Source organism: Amblyomma maculatum, chromosome 4 (genome assembly GCF_055883805.1).
Source record: "Amblyomma maculatum isolate TAMU_Amacu chromosome 4, ASM5588380v1, whole genome shotgun sequence".
NCBI classification, from domain to species: domain Eukaryota; kingdom Metazoa; phylum Arthropoda; class Arachnida; order Ixodida; family Ixodidae; genus Amblyomma; species Amblyomma maculatum.
The window spans coordinates 134,609,009-134,634,217 of record NC_139347.1 but is presented as its reverse complement, the minus strand read 5'-3'; the positions used below and the strand labels follow the sequence as shown (position 1 = coordinate 134,634,217).

Sequence of the window (25,209 nt, the reverse complement as noted above, 5' to 3'; positions counted from 1 at the left end):
GACATCAATTTGTGTATAAAAGCTGTATGCAGGAATGAGTAAATGGTATGAAAATGACACACGGAATTCGCGACACAGTTAAGTGGTTATGCATTAGGCTACCATGGCAGCTGAACAGCTTCGAATTGTTCACAGCCGGGTCACATTTTAATGTGACGAACAACTGGATCCGATGCAACATCACGGTAATACGAGGTCTCCATTCCAGTGGTCTTCAAAGTTCAACCACCGTGACTAATTTTTCAGGGTACACTCCAGTGTACATCCTTGCCGAGCAAGTACTAAGTGCTGACACGGTCACACTAGACATGACAGTGTATACTAATTCTTGTTGCCAAATTGTGTGAAGCGGAGCTCAAATAAAGCGATTCTACCACGCCTACGCCTCCCTCAAAGCGCAGCCAGGCGCAGCTCTCCGCGCGCGGCTGTCCCCGAACGGTGGCGCCGCGGCGGTGGCGACTGGAAGTAGGCGCCTCCCGCCGGTTTCGGGCGATGTAGCAGGCCGCACCTAGTGCGCTTCCATCGAGCGGCCGTGGTTCTTCTTCCTCAGCCCACATATAAAGCCCCGCTTTAACCAACCCGTATACGAACGTGTCTTAGTGGCCTATAGGGGTAACGTGAATGCAGGGGTCCTAGCAGGCTGAGAGAGAGAGAGAGAAAGAGAGAGAAGGCAGAGAGGTTAACCAGGAAAGCTTCCGGTTTGCTACCCTGCACTGGGGAAGGGTAATGAGGAGTTTAAAGGAGAAAGATAGAAGAGAATGACAGGAAAGGTAAGGCGGCGAGGAGCACAGTCACAGTTTCTCAATCAAGTTTGTGTCTTTCATAAAACACATAAAACACATAGCAGGCTGATTTTGATGTAACCGTCCCATGTAAAACGCGAGACCCAAGTTGGCAGCTCCTGCCAGCCCACGGGGGGTATGACGTTACAGCGTCACGTGGGTAAGACGTGGCTACCGGCCGCGCTACGCTGAAGGCTCAAAACCTAGAGTAGTATTACTTTCGCAATAAAACAAAATTTAGCATCCTTCTCTGACACTGGCGCAAGGGAGTGGCCGTACAGCTGGTTCCCACGGCTTGAGGAAGGTAGGCTCGGAGCCTTAGCGGAAGGCACGCCCGGCGCGGCGGTGCTTATGGCGGTCGCGGTAGTTAATTAAAAAGACTTCAGCTAACTACCAATAGCCCCATTCAGGCGGAGGTATATTAACGTGTTGAGTGGGTACTGAAATCAGCGATCATTTCGGATAGTTTAGTGATCTGAAAACCTTATCGAAATGAGACAAAAAACAGGAAAGGAAATATTTTCGTATGACTCACTGCACCGACGTTCCCTATAGATGTTTCTTCAAGCGATTGGTGGAGAAGATTTGAATACAGTTCAAAGCGCGTCAACCATGGCTCAAGTAGCAGGTATTGGTAATGCTTTAGCATAACAATATTTTACATCTTGAATATGAACGAACCTAAATATGCCAGTAATTTCCGGCTATTACTGGGTATGCCGGTATCGATAAAGGAAAGGCACGAAATACATAACCAGATATCCATGCAACTATGGCCGACCACTGTCATCAAGCCCTACTTGAACCATGCATCTCTGAATAAGAGGAGGAGAACGCGTGGGAACGTCAGCGAAATGATATATTTTCTTATTTGTGGTATGGGTCCTCTTAATATATTTGATAATATACTATGATGTGCAGGAGACCAACGGAGTGAAAATAGCCGATAAAGTGAATCACCATTTCATGGGCAAAGGTAGCGTACCTGACTTGCACCAGCCTTCTTTGTCGAATAGGTCGGCGGTCTCTTTTGGCCTTTTGTAGTAACCTTTCACCATGGATGGACACCTGAAGTACAGCTCTCCTGTTTGATGTGGGCCGAGCCTCTGGCCGGACGACACATCTACAACCTAGAACATGCGTAACAGTTGAGTCAGAATTGTGTGGAGTATCATTATGAGGCGCTACCAAGGCAACACCATTTCCTTGGAATCAGCCAAATACTTGCTTTTCATTCGTGAAAGAAGTGGCTCCGTTCATCCCAATCAGACATTTACGCTCAATATAGGCAGCGAACACAATGTTTTGTTTTCCGTATTCCTGCGCAGGTATAAGGTGACTCTGATATCTCTCCTGTCTCAGTCCAGCGCACAGTCTGGAGCTAAGCTCGGTTGGGAGATTGTGACTACTGCTAAGTTACGCTGTGGCGGCGACTGGTGGCGGCGACAAAGAACATCATCATCATCAGCCTGACTATACCCGCTGCAGTGCGAAGGCCTCTCCCATATTTCTCCACATAACCCGGTTCTGTGCCAGCTGCATCCACTTGACCCCTGCGAACTTCTTAACCTCATCCACCCACCTAACTTTCTGCCGCCCCCTGCTACGCTTTCCTTCCCTTGGAATCCAGTTTGTTACCCTAGGCGACCATCGGTTATCCTCTCTTCGCACTACGTGTCCTGCCCATGCCCATTTCTTCATCTTAATTTCCACTAGAATGTTGGTAACTTGAGTTATTTCTCTGCCCACTCTGCACGCTTCCTATCTATTAATGCTACCCCTACCATTTTTCGTTCCATAGCCCTCTGGGTTGTCCTCACCTTAAGTAGAACTCTCTTGGTTAGCCTCCACGTTTCATCCCCATAGGCGAGTACAGGTAAGATGCAACTGTTGTATACTTTCCTGTTGAGCGATACCGCTAAGCTGCTAGTCGTAATCTGCGAGTGCTTGCCAAATGCGCTCCATCCCAATCTTATTCTTCTTGTTATTTCATTTGCATGGTCCGAACCTGCGGTTACTACCTGTCCTAAGTAGACATATTCGCCTACTACTTCCAGTACTTCGCTACCTAATGTAAACTGCTGTTCCTTCCCGAGGCTGTTGAGCATTACCTTATTCTTCTGCATATTGATTTTCAAGCCTACCTTTCTACTTTTCTTGTCTAGGTCATCAATCATTATTTGCAGTTCATCGCCCGAGTTGCAAGGCAATGAACAATGAACAAAAAAGATAAACAAGGTTAAACACAATGATCGCAGAAATCGTTCATGTGACCTTGTTTATAAAGTGGCTCAGATAACAATAACTGCTAAAAGTTAGCTGCTACTGAAAGACAGCATGAGCAAGATAGTTGTGTTCTCGATTCGCCTAGCAAGAAACATACAATAACGAAAAACAACAGTCTTAGCTGAGAGACAATAGAAGTATTGTAAGTGTGAAGAAAAAAACCTAACTACAGCAGGGAGCACTGCCTGATAAGAACCACTGCAGGTCGTTCTTCCTAATGCACCTGTCGTCTTCATTGATGAACCTTAGGCACACTATGTTGGCGTGTAGATTTCTTTGGCAAACTAAGCTCTGCCGTATCTTTAAGGGTCGCTGCCCCTCTGCCGGCTAATGTGCACAAAGAGTTTCTTTTGATTTAATTTTATTACTTTTTCGTTCAGCGTCGTTTTGTGTTTTTACGCAGTCAAAGTGATTTGTACACGCCTAAATATTACCAGTGTTTGCCATTGGAGAAAAATCCGCCGTGTTCACACGTGGGACGAACGCCTCGGTGAGCGTATTCTTTCACCTTCCTCTCGTTCACTTTCATGCTTCCTTCATGGAGCTTTTGATCTCGACTAAACACACTTCGTGAAACACCCGGGCACACTGACCTGTCCGTCAAGGCGGAGGGGACTCGAAAAATAGTACCTTATACTTGACGGGGTTCGAGCCCCCTTTGTCCAGCCACGCCAGCTGGGCCTCAGAGGTCAGGAAGCTCCACTTAAGGAAGCTCCACTCCAGGAAGACACAAAGGACTTAGGTTCGACCGCATCCGCGCCTGCCGCGTTTCGATGAGGAAAAACCTCAAAGTACACCTGTGGTGTACGATGTAAGCGCATGTTAAAGAGCACAAAATGGCGAAAAAAACCGGGGCCCTCCAGTCCGGCAGCACTCATAGGCCGACGTCGCCTTGGAATGGCGAACCTCTGAGATTTTGCTTGCCCATAGTTCTATGGGACATGCACTGCTGGGAGTTCATCAAACCCGACCTTAATCTGCCACTTCATGAGACCGAGGCATCTTTCTCATATTGCTGCCCTTCTTTTTGATTACAAGGCCTCCACTGCGTTACGCGATGTTCCTAATTTACGTTTATTTTCTTTATGCTGGTGAGCTCTGCGAGAAGCGCCCACTCTCCTAACGACATTTAACAGCTCGTCAACGCTATCCGTTATATTTGAAGCCACATAGCTCTTGGGCGCCTGTCAACATCAATGAGAAGTCACACCTTTCCCGTTTAGATTGGTTTAATTTTGTTTCCTTTGAATTACGCAGAAGAACGCCGAATCGTAATCTATGCCCAGCGTGAATAAAAGGTGTGGCGCTGGTACATATTTCAAAGGCGCGAACATCTTACCCTGTTTTAGTTTACATTTCTTTAGGTGGAATGACAGCGACAGGCCTCTCAGGGAAACGCAGTGTTAAGCGTCGTGTTGAACACCGTGTTAAGTGAGTCAACTTCAGTAGAATTGCTCATAGATGCAACTGGATGTTTGTTTCTTGTGTAGGTGTTGCCTCTACATCCGTGAGAGGTTTCATGTTTGTTTCGCGTAACCACGAAAGCCAGAAATCGCCCCTCTATCACCATCCGTGAAAAATGTATTCACGCATCGCTTGGACCATCACAATACCGTAAGGGAGGCAGGGCTGCCAACCCTAAGGATGTGCTCCTATAACAAGGCTAATTCTATATTATGCTTAGAAAAATGAATGTTTTGTATAATCTAGACAAATTTTCATTTAATTTTGGAGTCGTTTTGTTCTGCATTGAGAAGCCAAAATACAGAATTGCAATCACCCTCCCTTTTGTGACAAGTGCCCAATCTTCAAGACTTTATTGGAAAGGCGTTTGTACAAAGTACAGATTTCAAAACAGCCTCATTTGTGTAGCTTTTTAGCAAGGAAAGAACAAGTTCACCATTTTTAATCACTGAGCAAGAAATCGGCACGGCAAGTGCTCTGTAACGAATTGACATAATTTGGGACACCTTTTTAATAGAAGAAATGGGGCAAGGTGGTGGTGGTGGTGGTGGTAGGGAGGGGGTGATTTTATTCTGTTGGTTCTGTCATTTCTTGTACTCTCGAAAAAAAAATGAACTTCGGACATTCAACTTCTGCGATTTTTCGCCTAAAGATAGCTGCACCCCCCCCCCCCCCCACCCTTTCTTGTCCTGTCTTTTTTTTTTTGTCAAGAAGACGCGAACCAGACCTGTCTTTCGACTTTACCTCTCTTCTCCGATACACAGATTGAATATTATATAATATTTTAATTTCAGAATCGAGTTCAATCGCCTGTTCTGCTGTTTGAGCATTCGAATGGCCACTATACGACGAACAGGGAGACTTGGTGTCACATGGGGCCTAAAAAACTGTGCAAATTTTATTTATTGATACGTTTATTAAATCCTAATCCTCATGCCATCCTCCTCAAATACTAGAGTGGCAAAAAATTATTGAAGAATTTGTATTATATGTGGCAGTTTCCACATAGCCAATGCGATATCCGTCCATCTCAAAGAAATGATACTAGTCACCTTTTGGCGGGTTGAAGCCAAAAGGAATTGATTTATCTTTCAGTGTGGTTGCAGGAGAAACTCTGAATGGCACCTGGACTAACATTTGAACTTGACGATAGCCTATAGACCAATGCACAGGACAGCAATCGACGCAAATTGTCAATATAAGCAAAACAATGAACCATCTGAACTAACCAAAATTGAAAGAATGTTGTAACAGTTGTTACACAGAAAGACTACTGTAGCCGCTGAACGAGAGCACCGAGACAGCTGAACCAGCGAGCGAGGGCACCAGGAACAGGGCCCACACTTCAACGTCATCTACTTCGTCCGATTGCGCGCCTTCTTCATCTACCACTAATGCACGTGTCACTGTCCCTTCCTCTGGAGCATTGCCCTGATGCGGTGTTGCCGTCAGACAGAAGAGCGTTGAAGAGTTACACTACAACCAGCGAGCGAGGGCACCAGGAACAGGGCCCACACTTCAACGTCATCTACTTCGTCCGATTGCGCGCCTTCTTCATCTACCACTAATGCACGTGTCACTGTCCCTTCTTCTGGAGCATTGCCCCGATGCGGTGTTGCCGTCAGACAGAAGAGCGTTGAAGAGTTACACTACGAGTCTGGCATGACGGAATAGACTACATGCAGCCAGAAAGTCAGTCGGAGGTTCGCTCGTAGTGTGGCTTCATTCGCACCACATGCACGCCACTGCGCTTGCGTTTGTGCGATGAATGAGCTGGCGAGGCTGGCGCAACTTCATACGCTACGTCGCTGAGGTGACGGCCAATAAGGTAAGGGCTCAAGTAGAGGCGCAGTGACTTTTCGGACAGTCCGCGGCGATGGACGGGCGTCCAGATCCACACATAATCGCCCGGGTTGTAAGTAACGTAGCGGCGTCCAAGGTTGTAGCGGTCAGCATCGATTTGCTGCTGACGGTGAATACGGTGTCTGGCCAGTTGCCGCGCTTCTTCCGCGCGCTGAACATAATAGAGGGTTTACAAAAGTACGTCTGACAACCGTGAGCGGCACATTGATCCCGCGCTGGCCGCCATATTTTGTTCGCTCCATCCGTTCGCTTTGTGTCCGTCTGTCAGCGCTCGCCGTTCTGTTCGCGCTTTTCTCGTTTTAACCTATTGTGCTGTGCTTGGACCTCTCTTCGGTCCCTGGCGGTTTCTGTTAGCGACGCCTAGAAGCGTATTTTGACAGCCGAGATCTGGCGGGGCCCACCAGCCGCGCTGCCGAGCGCAGTTACAAATTGCTCTACGAGTCATGCATGGGCCCCTCGGCAATCCGCAGCGTCATCCCTATCCAGGTACAGTATCCAGAGTTCTGTAATATGATTTTTTTTTGTCTGTGCGCCTTTGCTGTTTACTTAAACGCCTATGAGATATCATCGTGAGTTTGTTTGCTTGGTTTGCGCAATCACCGTCGCTCATCCTACTGGAAGATACTTGGTTGGTGAAATGAGCGAGGATGCATTTTATTTTATGATAAAAGGATCGCGTAATTTGACGTAAGTTGGACTGACGCTTAGCACTTTCCTCCACATGCCGTCGACGCAGTAGTTGGCATTAGTCCCGGAAATAATCGGGGGCTGCGTAAAAAAAAGTGCCATGGTAATTTGTGCTTCCAGTGATTGAATGTTGATTGGTGTTCGATAGGCGATGACGAGCTAAATCTTTGTAATTAATTGATCAATTGGTGAAATAAAGAAACGAAAAAAAAAGAAAAAAATTGGAAAGTAAGGGTTTAAAGGTGTCAGAATGAAAAACCAGTGCTTGGTGATGCTAAGGAAGAAATTTTAGAATGTGTGATTGATTAATTGAAATAATTGGAGAACGTGTTCAAAAGCCGATTGTTGCTGACGCATGCGTATTGTGTATAAAAATATAAAACGTGAAAAAAAAATAAATAAAGAAATGATAGAAATATAACATACTGCACTTGTATGTATAGTATGTTACTTTTGATGAATTCATATTTCATTGCATTGCATTATTGTCGCCCCTCCTGCAAGGGCCCAGTTAGGGCTTGCAGTAATTGGTTAAATAAAATAAATAAATAAATAAAAGAGCTAAAATATAACACGTGGAGAAAGTAAACATCGTGCGTGTGTGTATGAGAGAGAGACACTATCGCGTTATACCTTTAACGGCGGAGCTTAAGTGACCCCCTGATTTTTCTATAACGATATGATATAATATAAATCTGATTTTAAGAACACAGCCAGTTGCACAAAGCACAGACACTTCGCTGTGATGTGAGTTGACTTTTCAAATTTCTTTTCGTTTCAGCCGAGTTCCTCCTCCTCCGAGTTCCTCGAAGCTTCCAATGTCAGCGCTTTCATATGAGATTACGCTTCAAATGTTTACTTTCTGACAAAGGGAATAAACAAGAAATTGACATATTTAAAAATTCCAGTGAATTTCAGGTAGCTCTGAATTAGCGAACCATCGGGTGACTCGAAAAAACACACAAAAGTGAAGCGCACGCTTCGTTATTTTGTCAGCCGCGCTGGCAGGTATAAAACCTGAGCTGCGCGCTCTGGACGTTGACCGGTCGAAACGGGCTGCACGTGACACACTAGTGGGATGTCATCCTTTCCTGCTTTCCTAGACGCCGCGGGTTTGGCAGCCGCTTGCTTTTGCAGCGTGAAACACGCACCTCGGGCGCACTAGACAACCGTATTGCTCTCTGCACCAAGCACTACCATTTCGTACGACTGTGAAAAGTAGTTTCGGTAATCATGCCCGTGTCTTAAATCCAAAACAAAATGGTAAATGCAACCTATGTACAAAATGTCTCAAAGAACGTATTGGCACAATAGCGTTCGTTATACATGCATTGCTCCTTCTCCCGTGTCCTCCATCGCAGCATAAGCTTATCCTTCAAGTTCACAAGGCTCCATAGCGCGCAAAACAACCTTGCTGTTTTAGGTAATAGCACATTCTGTGAGCTAGCTCCCAGTCAGAGGGACGTGCAGTAATGCTTTACATGATGCAAGTGACCCTTGTAAAGCCGATTAGGACTGCAAACGAACGGTCGCATACACGCGTATACCTTGATTCCGTGCGCGTCTACGACGGTACGCTGGCTGCAGAAGGGCACGCAACAATATGATGGCATCATTCCGAATAGAGCTTGGAGCTAACAGCGACTGCTGTGATGTTAAAAGATGAACCAATCGCTTGTGAGAATTCCAATGCACCTTTCGGTGCATGCACGGGTTCTACGAAGGCGCACGTTGACAGCGTACTCGATGGGAGGCGCGGGCGGACTGAGCAAAACATGGCCGCCGCGCACAGTTTCTGTTTCTTTCACTAGATGGCGCTAACTTTTGTAAAGCCTCTATTGGAGAGTTCGAAGTCAATGTCAGTCTCACTGTCAGGAGGGTCCACGGGTAGCATAGTATCCAGGGGGGTGGCGACCGAAGACTAAATAAACGGAGTGAACCGCATCGTTTCTTGTTGCGCGGTATTGTATGCAATGTTGCGTATGGAAGAATTTGGTCCTATGTTTTGTGCTTAACATCAACATACATGGGAAGAATGCCGGTCAAGGTCCTGTTGAGGCATTCCACCAAACCATTTGTCTGTGGGTGGTAGGCTGTTGTGCGTGAGCTTCAGTACAGTCTGAGTGAAGCGGACCGTAAATGCAGCTCCACGGTCGGTACCGATAGCTGCAGGACCGCCATGACGCAGGACGATGTCGTGGACAAAATATTCGGCGACTTCAGCAGCAGTTCCGCTTGCAAGTGAAGCGGTCTGAGCGCGACTGACTCCCAAGTGGCCGGCGGATAGTTCATCATGACAAGCGCCCAAGATTTCGGGCTGTAATTGGGATGACACAACAAGCGCCTGTCCTGTCTACATCTGTGTTAGTTGTCCCCGTCTTTTTTTGCGCTATGTCTTCAAGAAGAAACGTCTCCCTGGTGCTGTCAAAGTTGCGCTTGTTGAGTAGTCCACGCCGCAGAGTGAAGGCTTGCATCCGACGACGAAAGAAGCGGAGTACACTAGCAATAACACCCTCCAAGTTCTCGATGAGTGGCGACAACTCAGAGTCGGTCCGTTGAAGCTGCGCCATACGGGAGACGCTAACGGCACAAAGAATAGGGCAATCTTCGGGGATGTCTTGCGTATCCGGTTCCACGGGCGCTCGTGATAAACAGTCTGCGTCTTGGTGCTGCCGGTTCGATTTATAGACGACTGTCACGTCGTACTACTGTAACTGGAGGCTCCACCTGGCCAACCGCCCAGAATGATCTTTAATGCTGGCTAGCCAGCATAGCGAGTGATGATTACTGACGACACTAAACGGTCGCCCGTAGATGTATGGTCGGAACTTACTCAGAGCCCCGATGACGGCAAGACACTCTTTTTCTGACGTCGAATAGTTTCTTTCCGAACGAGAAAGTGTGCGGCTCGCGTAGGCGTTGCTCGTTAAGCACTGTCCTGTCACTACATGAGGATCGCTCAGAGACCGACATTGCTGGCGTCAGTGGGGCATCTGTGTCGGCATTCTCGTCAAAATGAGCTAGTATTGGTGGACTTTACAGGCGGCAGCGGAGTTTCTTGAAGGCTTTCTCTTGGGTACGCACCCATAAAATGGGTGTGTCACCTCGAGTCAAGGCTGTCAATGTCTCAGTTACGCTAGACAAATCTAACAAAGCGGCGGTAATAGGAGCAGAGGCCCAGAAAAGGTCGGAGGGCCTTCTTGTCGGCTGGGCGTGGGAAACTGGAAATGGCGAATGTCTCGTCGGGGTCTGGGAGAACTGCACTGACCACATGCCCCAAGAAACGGAGAAGGCGAAATGACATTTCTCTGGCTTGCTAGTTGTGCAGAATAGAGAGCTTGGAGGACAATGCGCTTTCGCCCCAACTGTTGTTCGAAGCTAGACGAAACGATGGCCACGTCTTTCAGGTATACATGGCACAACTGCCATTTCGGAACAGCTAAAACAGTGTCTATCATGCGTTGAAAGGTGGCCGGCGCAGAGCAAAGCCCAAACGGGAGCACCTGAAATTCGCACAGACCATCGGCAGTCACGAAAGCCATTTTCTCGCAATCTCGCTCGTCCATCTCGATCTGCCAATATCCACTTTTCAGATATAAGGAAGAAAAGAACCTGGTGTCTCGGAGTCGGTCAAGCGCACCATCGATCGTGGGGAGTGGGTACACATGCTTTTTAGTAACATTATTCAGTATCCTGTAATCAACGCTAAATCGTAACGTGTTGTCTTTGTTTCCCCAGGACACCTGCTGTATAACATCGTATGCAAGCATTTCATCGACTTGCGTTCTCTCGCCTCCCGCTCTTTAGACAAAATACGGTGCGGACGCTGACAAACTGGTGGCGTGGCCGAATCGATGACGATGCGATGCTTGACTACCAGTACGTCCGACCTTGGAGTTCGTCGCGAAGCAATCTTTAGAATCAAGTAGTAGGAACGACAGAAGGTTCTTCTGATGAGGTGCCAACCCCGGGTTCACCTTAACCTTCTGAAGGGCATTATGTGGTTCGGCATCGTCGCGAAGATTCATCTCCATGGGGGGCACAGATTTGGCAGATTTGGCAAACCATCCACATCGTGAAGGAGGCGACTGCCGTTCCCTTGGCGAGATGCTGAATTTCATTGGTGAAATTCGACAGGAAAACTGTGGCACAGTCATCATTCAGGCCGACAAGATCGCAGCGCAATAGCCACTCCCTTCTCCAGCAACACCGAACGGTTACTGTCCGTAATACCTTCGTAGTCGTGAAACCAGTCGTTCCTCACTGGGAACAGTACACTGGACAGCAGTGGCAACATTACGTCGTCTTCGGTAATACACAGAGCGTTGACTCCTGGGTCTTCTGTGTCACCGTGCGCCACGGCTTGCTTTGTCGAAAATGTAACTCGTGTCTAGTGTAGGTCGATCCCGGCACTATTTCCTGTAGAAAATCAAGGCCCAGGATCAAATCCCTTGAACGCTCGCGCAAGACGACGAATTCATCGACGTAGACAAAACCGCGGATGCCGATTCGGGCTGTGCCCTTTCCAGCGGGGTAATGAGGTGACCTCACAGGTCACCTCATTGAGGTGACACTAGGTCACCTCAGCGCTAGGGCCCAACCATGGTATCGTGCCTAGAATATACTGACCATGGCGTCAAACTTTGTTCAAATTCTGGGCGACGGCGTGGCTCATCACCGAATAATCTGCACCAGTATCAAGTAAAGCGATAGCGTCAGTATCGGCAACTGTCACACACAACTCAGAGGTAGCGCTTCGGATGCTTTCGCTGCCCTGCTCCTGTGAGAAAGCAGCGTTTCTGCGTATCGGCAGTGGAGGATCTTCAGTTTTCCCGACAGCAGTGGCCGTGCATCTGGAGACCGCTGGAATTAGTTTTCTCGACGTGGACTGGGAGAACGCCGCTCAGGATGGTCGGCGTCTCGACGAGGACTTCTGGAACGGTAACGCAGAGGAGACGATGATCTAGAGTCATAGCGGCCGCATGTCCTAGGCCTCTGACAGGCGGACATGCGGCCTGTGAGCTTCGATTTCGAATGGTCGTTCGCGGCCGCATCACACCCTAGCGACATCGAAGAAACAGTGGGGCTAAGCGTGCTCTCATGCCGATTGTATTGCCGGGCTCGTTTTAAGAGCTTTGTTTCCATGGTGGCCGCCTCGGGAATTCGGCAACAGTACGCGGTGGACTGCGCACAAGACCGGCAAAAAGCTCTTGCTTAATCCCACGCATGAGGTGGCGAAGCTGCTTCTCCTCCGCCATGGATGGGTCGGCACGCTTGAAGAGGCGCGTCATGTCCTCCACATACATGCGGACGCTTTCGTTAGTCTGCTGGTTGCGGGTGTGAAGTGCAGCTCCAGCTTGCTCCCGGCGGTCTGCGTTGGGGAATGTAGATAGGAGATTTTGGCGAAATGTCTTCCAGGTGGACAGATTGTTCTCGTGGTTCTCGAACCATGTCCTATCGGAGTCTTCAAGCCCAAAAACACGTTATGGAGCTTACAGTCGTCGCTCCAGCCGTTGTAGCGGGCGACCCGCTCAAAGGTGTCAAGCCAGTCCTCCACATCTTCGTATACATCACCGTGAAAAGATGGTGGTGTTCGCGGCGTGTGGTAGAGGATGGGCGCCGAGGACCTACTATCTTGGCCATTTCCGGTGGAGCCATCGGTCGGTCGAGGCTGCGTCGTCCTCGTCGGGGTGGTCCGAATTTACTTGACTGGCTGCGGAGGCGGCGGCTAGGGCGCTGATGAACTGGTGTGAGCTACGTGTTCTTATCTCGTAGGCGTACGCAGGTCGGGAAGCGTATACCCAGCACGACTCCACCATATGTGTAACAGTTTTTACACATAAACAACTACTGTGGCCGCTGAGCGAGAGAACTTAGACAGCTGAACCAGCGAACGAGGGCACCAGGAACGGGGCCCACACTTCAACGTTGTCTACTTCGTCTGATTGCGCTCCTTCTTTCTTTACCTCTCATGCACGTGTCAATATTTGCAAAGGTATTTGCATCAGAACGCAAACGTATATGAAATAAAGAAAAAAGGAACTGTTGCAAAACGGAAGCATATATGATATAAGACCTGAACACGTCTTACAACACATAGTTTTACCGAGACAGGGCACACTAATGGAATTCAGTACATGAAGGTGACGCGTATCTTTTTAGCATAGGTTACAATGCAATGCTTAGATGGAAAAGTCTGTTTAGGGTATTTGTTCAGACGAAAGGATAAATTATGTTCTAATGACTCAATTGTGTTCGCAAATAGAGAACTAAATGCAACGCACATACAAAAAATCACTGTTTCCTATTTTCCTGGAGACGAAGAGTTTTAGGCGCAGGTCTGTTTACAATGTTTTGAGTACCATTTGATATTAAAATACGTGCACATGTTATATGATGGTCTTGGACGCTTCAGTGCATCTTGCAGTGTCACTTCCTGTCTCTCGTTCTTGTATAAAATGCCAGTTTATTTCCTAGTTATTCAAGAGATGAAATGCTTACTTGATGCATTTCTGAATATTTACTGCGACTAGTAGCACCTTGTTGACAGCAGTATAATAAAATAATTTTATTCCGAGCATGAAGATTATTTTAAGGGTCTGGAGAAATCAAAGGAAGTTTCGACTCAGAGGGGCTCGCCGAGAGAGCCACTAGCCTCTCCAATTGGGAGGAATGTGCTCTAGTTTAGATTCGCAATGCAGACCTTCAGCACAGTTTTTGCAGCGCGTAGCCGGACAAGGACGAAGACGGAGGAACACGTAAGACGCACAGGCGCTGTGCGTCTTACGTGTTCCTTCGTCTTCGTCCTTGTCCGGCTATGCGCTGCAAAAACTATGGAAAACCAACTAGCCCGACAGCTTGTCCTCTTCAGCATACCGCTACCGTTTCCTCCTACCAACGCGCCGTCGATACGCATACGTAGATCACGTTGAACATAACAGATGACCCCATATGCCCGGCATATGCCATGGCACCTGGCACGCAGGAGGCAATCAGCGCATGCGCTGCCGACAGCGCAATCGTAGCAGTAGACTGGTGCTGTAAGCGTATAGCGCACCGCTAAAAGTAAATAATTTTTACGCGGTATAGCTCATTTTAACGAAAGCAGGCAGGAGAGGAGGAAAATACTCTCTAACCAGATTCATTGCGCCGGCCCATTTTTGCCACTACCGAGTGGGCTGTGCATTCGCACTCTTCATACATAGCAGAGTGGCATTGTACCTCAGTATATTGTCGTTTGAGAAATTTAAATACCTTTATTAGCACCCCTTTTAGTGGTAATGTCATCAAGACAGCAATGCAGGATCGTGGACTGCACATACAATCAAAGAAATCAAAAGATGATTGCCCAGAGCGTATGCGGAAATACAACGACACTCGGAGTGAGGATGTGATATGTTTCTGTTTCACCGCTTTCCAGTCCCTCCTGATTTAATTCGCCTATGAACGTTTTGTGTAAGATAAACAGGCTTACTACCGACGACGGACTCATGAATATGATGCCCATTTTATTTCCTATGCAGTAGTAAATACTCACGCCACGCTAACCGTGCCTCCCGCAAGCCTTGCGCGCCAATGATACAGTGGACCTCTTCCGGCAGCGCCTGACGAGCGTGCTAAAATCTGTTCTTTACTTAAACAGTCTTTCTTTTATAGATACAATGGGATCGGCAGTAAGATATTTCCACGAGATAACATTTACTCAAGCGCTGAGCAATTATAAAGCGCCGTCTGACGTGCCTTCGATGCGAAAAAGTTTAGGCGTAGTGACGACTAGCGAGTAGCGCTCGGCGAGCCGAGAGTGCCGTCGTCCGCCACTCCAGCGGGCGGCGCCGCTTTCGTAAGCGCTGTTGTAAGTGCTGCGAATTTGTCGTCTTCGTTCATGGTGACGCTCTTACGACGGGACGGGGATACGCTGTTGCTGAGCCGCCATGCCTATACACCATAGGCTGCATGAAAACGTCGTCGGATGGTACTTTAGACACTGCTTCTTTTATCTGCTGTTTTTGAACCGTGGTTTAACTTGAAGGTATATTGTTGAAACGGGACATCTCCATCGTATGCTTTTCGCATTTGGTCGCCGGCGCACCATAGACACGCATGCATTCGCCAAACTCGGTACACGATAGCAGCGGATAGCGGCGTAACCGCAGTGAACGCTGCCCGTGCCTTTAATGTGAAATGAAAGCACAGCAACATCGAATATAAATAAGCACTGTCGAGACAAAATAGACGACATGAAATGGGCCGATATTCACGTTAAATTAGTGGCGATGACTGGAAAGCATTTTTCGTAATATCTGTATTTCGCGTTCAGTAGTCATCTGTACGGTTCATTCACCGTGCGGTTTTGTGCACAATTATCATTGCAATGTTAAAATATGACTGAAATACAGGTATCGTGACATATACAACAGACACATTCTCACAGTTAACTTTGACGAGTTCGGCCTGCGGAAGCGGAACGCAGTCCCTCGCAGTCGTCTCGGCCGCTACTGCTGTTTCCAACAGCTGCCGCCATACCAAACGGATGGTGTACGGTTTGCTAGCGCGCTCAAATAAAACACAAAATAACGCCAAACTGTCGGGTAGCTTTCACGAGCACCGCGAAATGACACTTTTACACTGCCGCCACCGCTGCATCAACAGCGTACGCACAGCCCATGATGTCGTCAAGAAGAGCCGGAGCGGACTTTCCCAGTTTGACTGACGCGGGGCTCCACCATCAAATTAAGATGGCTGCGCCCAGGAATCAAAACTAAAATTGTCTATAGACACCACGCACGCACAAGCCTTTTTTTTTTGTATTCATCCGCCGGCGCGATTCGCAAGGCGAATTTTGATGCGTAAGCATATAGTAGGTATATTTTCAAGGTCGGGTCACCCAAAGATTGTGAAAAGAATTACTTTCGAGAGAGATGAATGATAGGAAAACAAATGGCTTCACTAGATAGAGAATGAAATAATCTCAATGGGGAAAAATTTGGTGTATACGGAGTAATTAGTCAAACAATAGGAGACAATGAGGTCAATTAGACGTCTAGTATGTCGTATCACCAGTGGCGGAATTACGTTCTAACGAAACGAGTGATGAGAAAACGAATGGTTGCACCAGATAAACAAAAAAAATCTCACTTGGTGCGGTAATTAGTTAATCAAACGTTGGGTATGTCGTGTGACCACAAGTTTGTCAGCAGGATTACGTTCGGAAGAAACGAGGGATAAGAAACAAATGGTGGCATTAGATAGAGGATGAAAAAGTTTCACTGGGGAAAGATGTGGTACGTGCTGAGTATTGGATAATTACTTACAGAAAATTAAGTCAATGAGACCTCGAAATAACCAAAGGGTAATGGCAACATCCAAGGGGAGTCACGTGGTACCCAGTTTTCATGGGGTGTTACGTCTGTTGTGTGCCATCACAAACCGGAAGCCTCTTATTCTGTCGTGTCTCTTCTTTCTTCCACAAAGAATGTTTACGCATTCCACCAATGCCGGTGCGGCAGTAATAGCTAATTTTTATTCCGTAGTCATATATCCTGTACAGGGTTGACATACCGCACTTCAGGTCTAGGCATAGGATCCCAACAGTGCGTGAATTTTTTTCTCTTCTACATCCGAGAGACATCGAAATTAGAACCACAGTCGCCGTGCAAGCGAGAAGGATGCTTTGCAGCTATACCATAGCTGCCAGCTGGTTAATTCATTATAGCGGTAGTAAAGTAATATACAGGCATGTATCCGCACCATTTCTTTATCTTGAGGAACTAAGCTGGACCACGCAATCTTAAGTCATATATTTTTCTTCGCTAGCGACGTTTACTCCTATACCCTAATCCAAGAGATACGTTTTTTTTAAGTACAGTCAAAAGACTTACCTTAACCTGAATGTTAATTCCGGGAATTCCAACGTCAACGCCGGTATGTGGCTTGCCAGTTTTCGGTTGGCTGGTAACCATGCAGAAAGCCTCAGTCATGCCATACATGTTAAGGATATTTTCGATCCCGATGAAGGCCTCGTGAGCCGCCTCGACCACGGATGCCGGAAGCACACTTCCGGCCACAGCGATGCCCCGCATGCTGGCTAAGCCCCTGCCTGTGCGCTTCATCTCGCGCACCAGAGCTCGTAGCCTCGATGGGAAAATCAGCGTCGATGTGGCCTGCACCAAAAGCATCGACTAGCAGTGTTGCTGACGAAATCTAAACATGATGTGCTCTGCAATGTCCAATGAACACAAAAATAGCAAGGAATTGCGCATGCGTGGATTCTTCACACATCTTGGAGGTGATTCGTGGGCAATCAAAAACGAGGCAAGGTCGCTGCGTGCTCACGCTTGTGCGATTAAACATTGCTCGATCGTATTGGGAAAAGGGAACATTCTAGGAAAGTTTGATCAAGTACTTTGTTGAGAAAAGAAACGCAGTTCGTATTAAAGCTACCTAAAATGGCGCGTACTTGGCTGCAAATGAAAATACTGTGAATAGTTTCTTCAACACAGTCTACAGTGGCAGCGGCGCAGGCAGGCATGAGAGAGCCCTGCTCGGTCTTATACCGTGATTGGTCACGTCACCAGAGCCGGGCGCTTGTATCCAGCTCAACGGGCTTCACTTGGAATAGCAGCTCACTGTGGAAGCTCGAGGAACATTCTGGATACTCAGTTCTTTATATGCTGCCACAAAAGCAGCCTTCAACTGATTCTCTTTTAGACGATTACGGCGTCGCTGTCACATAACGCCTGAAGTTATCATGATCATTACTACTAGCCTGACTATGCCCATAGCCCGGCAAAGGCCTCTTCCACATAGCTTGATTTGCTCCCCGTCCGTTCCTAAGCACACCAGTAGCATCGTTTGCATGGAACCAGCTACTTTTCGTCCATTGACCTTCGTTCCGGCTACTGGTAGATCTCTGTCGACGAGAGAGACTGTGAAAAAATTGCGTTTATCACCCCTTGACGGCCTCTATCAATTTTAAGTCCTGCCTTTTGGCCTTTGAAATACCCCACAAACTTTACATAGCATGATGGACTCTTTGCTCAGAGGCTTCAAGTCAACAACTTGTTTGTGTTATCTTGACGACGTACCCGGGTTCGAAACCGACCTCGGCGACTGCGTTTCGATGAAGGCGATACGAAGTGGCGTCCGTGTGTTGAGCGATGTCAGCGCACGTTAAAGATCCCCAGGTGGTAGACATTACTCTGTAGCCCTGCACTACGGCTCCTCTTTCTCTCTATCCACTTTCACTCCCACCTTCCTCCCTTCCCTTACTGCGTGGTTGAGGTGCACACAGAAAAAAAGTGAGACAGCTACCGCGCCTTTCCCTTCCCATAAATAAATCAGTTTTTTCTAACTCCGTCACCGCCATCGCTTCAGCGCGAAATGAACCGTTCCACTCGTTTTGCATGCATGTGCGTGGTGGTAACATTTCCTCACGTGGTGAAGGTCGGTACAGGTCTATGCATACACTCTGCTATTTCGTCGAGCTACCTGGGTCTACTACTTAGAAATCTTTGGGAGAAAATGCATGCTTCGAAATTGACCTAGTCTACACCATGCGAGCAAAAAATAAAAACGCGAACGAAGCAACGACTAGAAACGCCGTTTCTCCCCGTTTATACTGTTATCCCCGCTTTGAAGAATCATGTTTTTTTAGGTTATTATCGTGTTTTGTATAGTGCTTTGGTTTGTGATTAATGTGCGTTTTCGTATGTATGTATGTACCCAAATAAATTCTCTTTATGTGTTAGCCAGTTATTATCCACACAAAGATGCGATAAAGTTAGCCTTTAGCGCAGATCCAAGTCGCAGGTAATTTCCTGCTGCGCTTCTAGGCTGAGTTCGATGGGCGATGCCGTTGAGGCAACTGCCCACAAAAACGAAACTCGAAAAAAAGGAACACTCTGTTGTAAAAAGATAGCGCGCTTAAAGTTGTGCATCTAGAATGCAATTTCTTCGCAGTGCTTTTAATAGGCTAATCAGTCTTAAAAACTAAGGAAGCCCGAATATCCAACCAACAGAGCACGCACCTGCAGGCTACAGCGGACTGCGTCTGGTCTCGCGAACCTGCCTAAATCTTTTCTACTAGGAAAAAAGCATTTCTGCCACAACAAGCACCTATTTAAATGCCGAATGAAGAAGCATGAAAAAAAAAATTATGGTATCAGGCGTATGCGGGTTCTAGCATTATCAAATATATCGTGAAAATTCAAGGTAATTAACAGACGTGAAATTGGTGCCCGAGTACTCTTTAGGTGTGTTGTTGTGGTGAAAAATTACACAATTCTTCCCTCCTTTTCGTCAGAGGTTGTGCCCCTTTATTAGGTTATTTCACGATGCGGGTAACAGTAGGAAAAATAAATTGAATTTTAAATCCTCGCTATTAGTTTGCGCATGAATGAACACCAGCAAGGCTGATGCCCTGTGCGAGCTTAATGGCGTAACCACTGCAAAGGAGGATTAAAATTGCGCACAAATCGGAGCGTAAAAGCACAGATACATCAGAGGATGAGGTTATGAGTTAGTACGGAGCTCTCCAGCGTTTTACACAGCAAGCAATGATAAGGGCATTGGCCATTCATTCAACGTACACGGCTAAGTGGTTGGTTGGAATTGCGCAAAGCGGAAAAGCGAATTCATGTTGCTACATCGCAGCATAGACAGGTTCTTCTGGCAGTTTAAACATTCGCAGTAACGGGAGTGCTTCATGTTTATCTTCTCCTAATTTAAAATGTTCGGAACATCAAAATGTTTGAACAAGATCTGTTAAGTGGTGATGCATCAGCAGACTGAAACCAAATGGTTTCTGAAATGGACGAAAATAATATACCATACCAGTGTACGCAATCCTCGTAATGAATTTTTTGTTACATTTCAACGTAACTAAATGCTTTTGATCTGATAAAGTCTGGTTTTTTACCTTGTATTTATCGACGGCATCCATGATGTCCTTAGGTTCCAATCCGCTCTTTGTCATTACACATGTGGCACCGTCCAGCAGACCGGCAGGAAAGAAGAACATCCCTGACAGATGCGTGATCGGGCTCATGGCGAGCAGCACATCCCTTTTTCCCCAAGGCACTTGTACCCTGCAAAGAACTGCGTGGTTGCTGGACTGACTGAGATGTGTATTGCACTACTGCAAGCAAAAACTCGAGGTAATTTATTAAAGATATCTGCATTGCTCAAGGGGTAGTATTCTCCGGAGGTTATTTACAAAATGAAAGTTGAAAGTTGAACGCAGCCCCAAATAAAATATATTGACACGATGTGCCACTCTTTGAAGATAAACACGTTTCTCATTACAGGGTCATAGAACACACTGCACTACCATGCTAAACACAAGCGACAACGAGGTTGTTTGGTAAACCATAGCTTTCAAACACAGGCATTACAGTCCAGCGTCTTGTCAATGAAACAAACCAGGAATTTCGGAGCCAACAAAAAAAGGAAAACAGGTGATGAGCGAGCGCCCAGCCGGGACTTCATGCTCCCACGGGCCAGCAAACACACTCGAAGAAGGCAATGTCACAATAGCCTAAAGACATACAAACATTTAAAGTAAGCGCAATCCGCATAGGACGCGTATGTTACGGTGAGTTTCCCCACTTGGGTGCAACAGTTAATCTACCATGCGGTCGATGTCCATTGGAGGGCCAACCTCTCCTGTGTAATACGTATGTGGAGCGTTGACAACCACCTAAGACAACCTCACCAAGAGCAATAAGTTGTATATCAAGAAAACACCACATAAATACCGTTAGCTTGGTCATATTGAGTTGAATTCACCCAGACGGTGTCTGCACCTGTGTAGCCACGTCGCGGTTCTACCAAAGAACGAGCGCTATCATGAACTTCAGGCGATGTTCAAATGCTCCCCGCGGTGTGGCTACTCTCGGCAAGGGCGCAGAGAACGCCCGCACAACCAAGGGTGGAGCGTGCCTGCCACCGCACGTTCTTCCAGCACATGCTTGCTCGTCTATGGCAGGCCACACTGGACACATCTCTCATCCTCTACAACTCTCCAGCTTATCAGGCGGTATTCTGTGCGAGAAAAACCCCCCTCGATGAGCCAATGGCGCAAGTAGCAGGCATATTCAGGAGGATCTCATTCAAAAGGAAGAGGCCTCAAAGAGAGAAGCCTCCTGAGACAAATTCAGGCGTATATATTAAGCCGAAATATGCTATGCCACACCATTCCTCAACATCAGGACCAATGAAAAAGATGAGATAGACGCGCTCATCATGCGTTGCGTCAAGAAGGCATTGGGTCTACCCATCTCCTCTTCTACTTACCGCCTGCTAGAAATGGGAGTGCATAAAACTGGACGGAGTTTGCGGAAGCGATAAGAATGGCCCAACACAAGAAATTAGGTAGGACAGGCACGGGTCGAACCATCTTAGAATCGGGGAGTCGAAGGCGCAGCCACAATACCACAATACCACCCAGAATACCACAAGGAGAGAAGGAAAAAGGAGCAGAAGCACTGCTTAAAAGAGCAAAAGAATTCAGAGTAAAAAAGTCGCCTACGCGTATATACTGCAAGCGGCCGGTCGGGGGCGGCAGTCGCCATGGTAGTCGATGGTAGTGGAGCACCAGTTGTCTCTGCCACCATCCAGAGCAGAAGCATAGACACGGCTGAAGATGTTGCGATAGCGCTCGCTTGCGTCGGAACGAAGGCTGTAGCTAGATCTTCAGCGACAGTAAAACTGTTATCGGCAATATCGATAAAGGCAGGGGCTCACAAGAAGCCGCTCGCATTCCATCAGCTGCAGCTAAAATCGATCGTGAAATCACTATAATTTGGGTCCCAGCACACACGTCCATTCCTGGCAACATGGCGGCCTATGATTCAGCCCGATATCTCTACTTCCGGAAAAATATGGAGCCGCTCATTCCCAGGAGATGAATGAACGTTTGAAAACCTATAAAGAAATCGGCGAAAGTCTCATGCTGCCATCGAATCTTAGCTTAAATAATAAAGAGACCATAGCCTGCCGGCGATTATAAGCCGGAAATTTTCCAAACCCTGTCTGGTTATTTCATACCGAGGTACATGAGAAACAAAATTAAAGAACCCCAGGTGGTCGAAATTTCCGAAGCCCTCCACTAGGGCGTCTCTCATAGCCTGAGTCGCTTTGGGACGTTGTGAGTGAGTGACTCACATTTGGGAGGTTAAACCCAACAACCCAACCCAACCCGATAAATGCAAAGCGTGCGAAGCGTGGTGGACCCTCGATAATATACTTTGGGAGTGCCCTAAATCTCCGGGTGTTGGGGACCACATTAAAAGTAGAGAATCCTGGGAGACCCTGCTGCGAAGCGACTTCCCCACTGACCAGCAATGAGCCGTCCTCCTGGCGGCTGAGGCCGCGAAAAACCAATGTATATTCGCCACTTCTTAGTCGCGGAGGTTGCAGTCCCCGTTCCTCAGGCCTGCGTGCCAGAAGCAGGAAGTAGGGGGCCTCCTAAATCGGTGCCAAATAAAGTTCAATCACCTAATCAATCAGTGAAGATTTTACCGCATCGGGAAGCACGGATCTGTGCACGTCCTTCGATATTGAACTGGAGAGAAGAACGGTGCGAAGACAAGGTGGGAGAGCGCTCAGAGAGAGTATCTCGCACAATCGCGAAGCCGTCATGCCTTTCCAATCCTCATCAGGGAAGGCTTCCCCTAAATAGAGATTCGTACAGACGTAGTATAGAAAGGAATGGGAGCCTTTGAAGCGGGGCCAATGTAGACGTGGCCACGAGGTAAAAGCACGCGTCGATGGCTACCATGCCAGTAAAAACAAGGAGTCGGCCATCGCAGACCATCTGGCTTCTGAGCATGGGCACCCCATATTTTGCATAAGAAACGACAAAATGTTACGAGGCAAGGTATGCTCAAACCACCCTGGTCTCGCGAAAGGTGGAGATGGGCCCGAAGACAGAATCTCAGTCTAGTACTGCCAAGATGAACCGAATATAAGCCAGTTGAAAGTTCAGACCATCAAAGAGGGTGGCACAGCAATATGCACCACGAACCAAAGCTTACTGCAAAGAATATCTTTACCAAAGTAAGCCCGCTCCAGCAGTGGAAGGCGCCTCACTCTGGTCACGGCTTCAAATAAAATTAATTGAAACAATAAACTTGGCCTAGCTCTCCTATGCCTGGATATGCGTTGCGAAAAGCAGTGACTACCTCGGAATCAGAAGATTTCTCCAGTCTTCTGCGCCGTTCGTCCGAAGATAAACTCTCCTTGGCTTCACGTCGAACGTGTCTATGCTCACCGGCGTTCTGCAATTCCTTTAAAGGAAAGGAAAAGCGCAGCATCTGTCACTCGCGGCAGGAGAGAAGCACCTCCCGGCTGAGTTGGAGCGCACTGGCTCCCGATGACTTACGTCAGATGGGTGACGTAACATCCTTGACGTCACCCTTATTGACTGACTTAACTATTTTAGTCTTTGATACTTTCACATTGCACGCCAATCGCAGTATTTGTGACGCCCGGAGTCCCGCTATCATCCTCAGGGTAGACAAGCGGGCAGCGTTTTACGACCCGCGTCATGGCATAGCGGGATTGTGCTTCCGGCTACGCCAGAGAACGGACGCAGGATGCAGGGAGCGGCTTTAGCGGCCATGTCAGGCCGCGGTAACAGGACTGCTGAACAGGATAGTACTTATCAAGTTGTTTTGCCTGCATTGTCAACAGGTCGGTTTGTTTTGAATACGGTTTTTTTGCACGCCGATATCAGGGCCCGCCCGTACCGGGTGGAAGATTTCCGCGACGCTTTGGCACATCATTAGCTGATCCTCGATGTTGTTGCGATGGGGGCGTATCGGATGAGCCACGCCTGGGCTGTCACTCTCAAGGATTCTGAAGCGGTGACCAAGCTTGTTAGTGTAGGCGAGTTGTGTGTGAAAAACGGTCACTGCTTGGTAATTGACCCGGCGAACCGGGACGTGCGGCTGAAACTTCACTGGCTGCTACACAACGTGCCAGACGAGGATGTTCGTGCTGCCTTTACGCCGTATGGAAAGGTGTTGGAAGTTACAAGGGAGCGCTGGCGTGTGAAAGGTATGGTAGAAAAGGGCTCAACTACTAGACTTGTCACGCTTAAGTTGAAAACTGGCGTGAAGCTGGACGACCTGCCACATCAGCCGAACGTTAGCGGTGAGCTGGCGCTCGTTGTTGTGCCAGGCAGACCTCCCTTGTGCGTATACGCTGTCGGAGTACGGGTCACATCTGCAAGGAGTGCCGGGTTCCTCGCTGCGGAACCTGTCGACGGTTCGGGCATGAAGACAGCCAGTGTGCACGTACCTATGCAAGCATTTCCGGACCTGGGACCAGCGAAGACTCGTCCGAGTTGACAATGGATGAGGTGGATGCGGAGGAGGCGGCCGACATTAGAGGACAGTCAACGAAACAGGACTCGCCTTCCATGACGGTTTTAACTAAGCATAATGTGACGGTCTCAAGTGAAAAGAATGAAACTCGGCACGTCTTTTACGTTCCATCGTAGGACCAACAGGACCACGAAAGCGCGTCAAAGGAAGCGTCAAAAGACGTAACCAAGTTTTCTGACGCTGAGGAGCATCTGAGTACTGAGCCTCCTTGTACTGATGCCATGAAAGTTGGGCCGGATACAGCGGCCTTAACTGCCGCGAAACGTCCACACGAGGAAAGCTTCGAGGAGACTCAGTTGTCAGGCGGCGTTTGTGATGAGCCGCCGCCGAAAACTGCTGGCATCTGAAGATCAACTTTGAGACCGAAGCCGAACTTCTCGACCGACACGCGGCAGGCGGGGAAACCGCCTCCGTAGTTTTGTGGTGTCCTGAACGCTTTGTGGGTCGGCTGCCTACCGACCAGCGTCAGGAACATTCTGCAACCAAGCGGGGCGTGTGTGAAAAAAAAAATGAAAGACTGTGCTTGGACTTCGTTTGAATGCAGCCCGACATTCTGCTGGGAGGAAAATACATGCACACATATGCCGCTGTTCTTCAGAAGCGGAGGCCACGCAGACATGAAGGTAGGCACCATGCGGGTACGGGCGTCCCTTTCTAACACATGACTCTCAAGCCTAATTCGGCGTTACACGTAGCTACTTTGAATGTCAGAGGGCTGGGAGCGAGAAGGCGAGAATGCC

The 25,209-nt window shown here is 47.9% G+C and overlaps 1 protein-coding gene across 1 annotated transcript in view; it reads right to left on the bottom strand.

Annotated features, from left to right (window-relative positions):
• LOC146192628 (uncharacterized) overlaps nt 1-20,154 on the bottom strand; it is a 31,697-nt gene extending 11,543 nt beyond the window's left edge. Inside the window, exons 1-3 of the mRNA XM_084602528.1 lie at nt 19,999-20,154; nt 16,961-17,242; nt 1,768-1,912 (exon numbers count right to left, since the gene is read on the bottom strand). Coding sequence (XP_084458654.1) covers nt 1,768-1,912; nt 16,961-17,242; nt 19,999-20,127 — 556 coding nt within the window. The 5' untranslated portion in view covers nt 20,128-20,154. The remainder of the gene's footprint in view (nt 1-1,767; nt 1,913-16,960; nt 17,243-19,998) is intronic.
• Between the last annotated feature and the right edge of the window lie 5,055 nt (nt 20,155-25,209).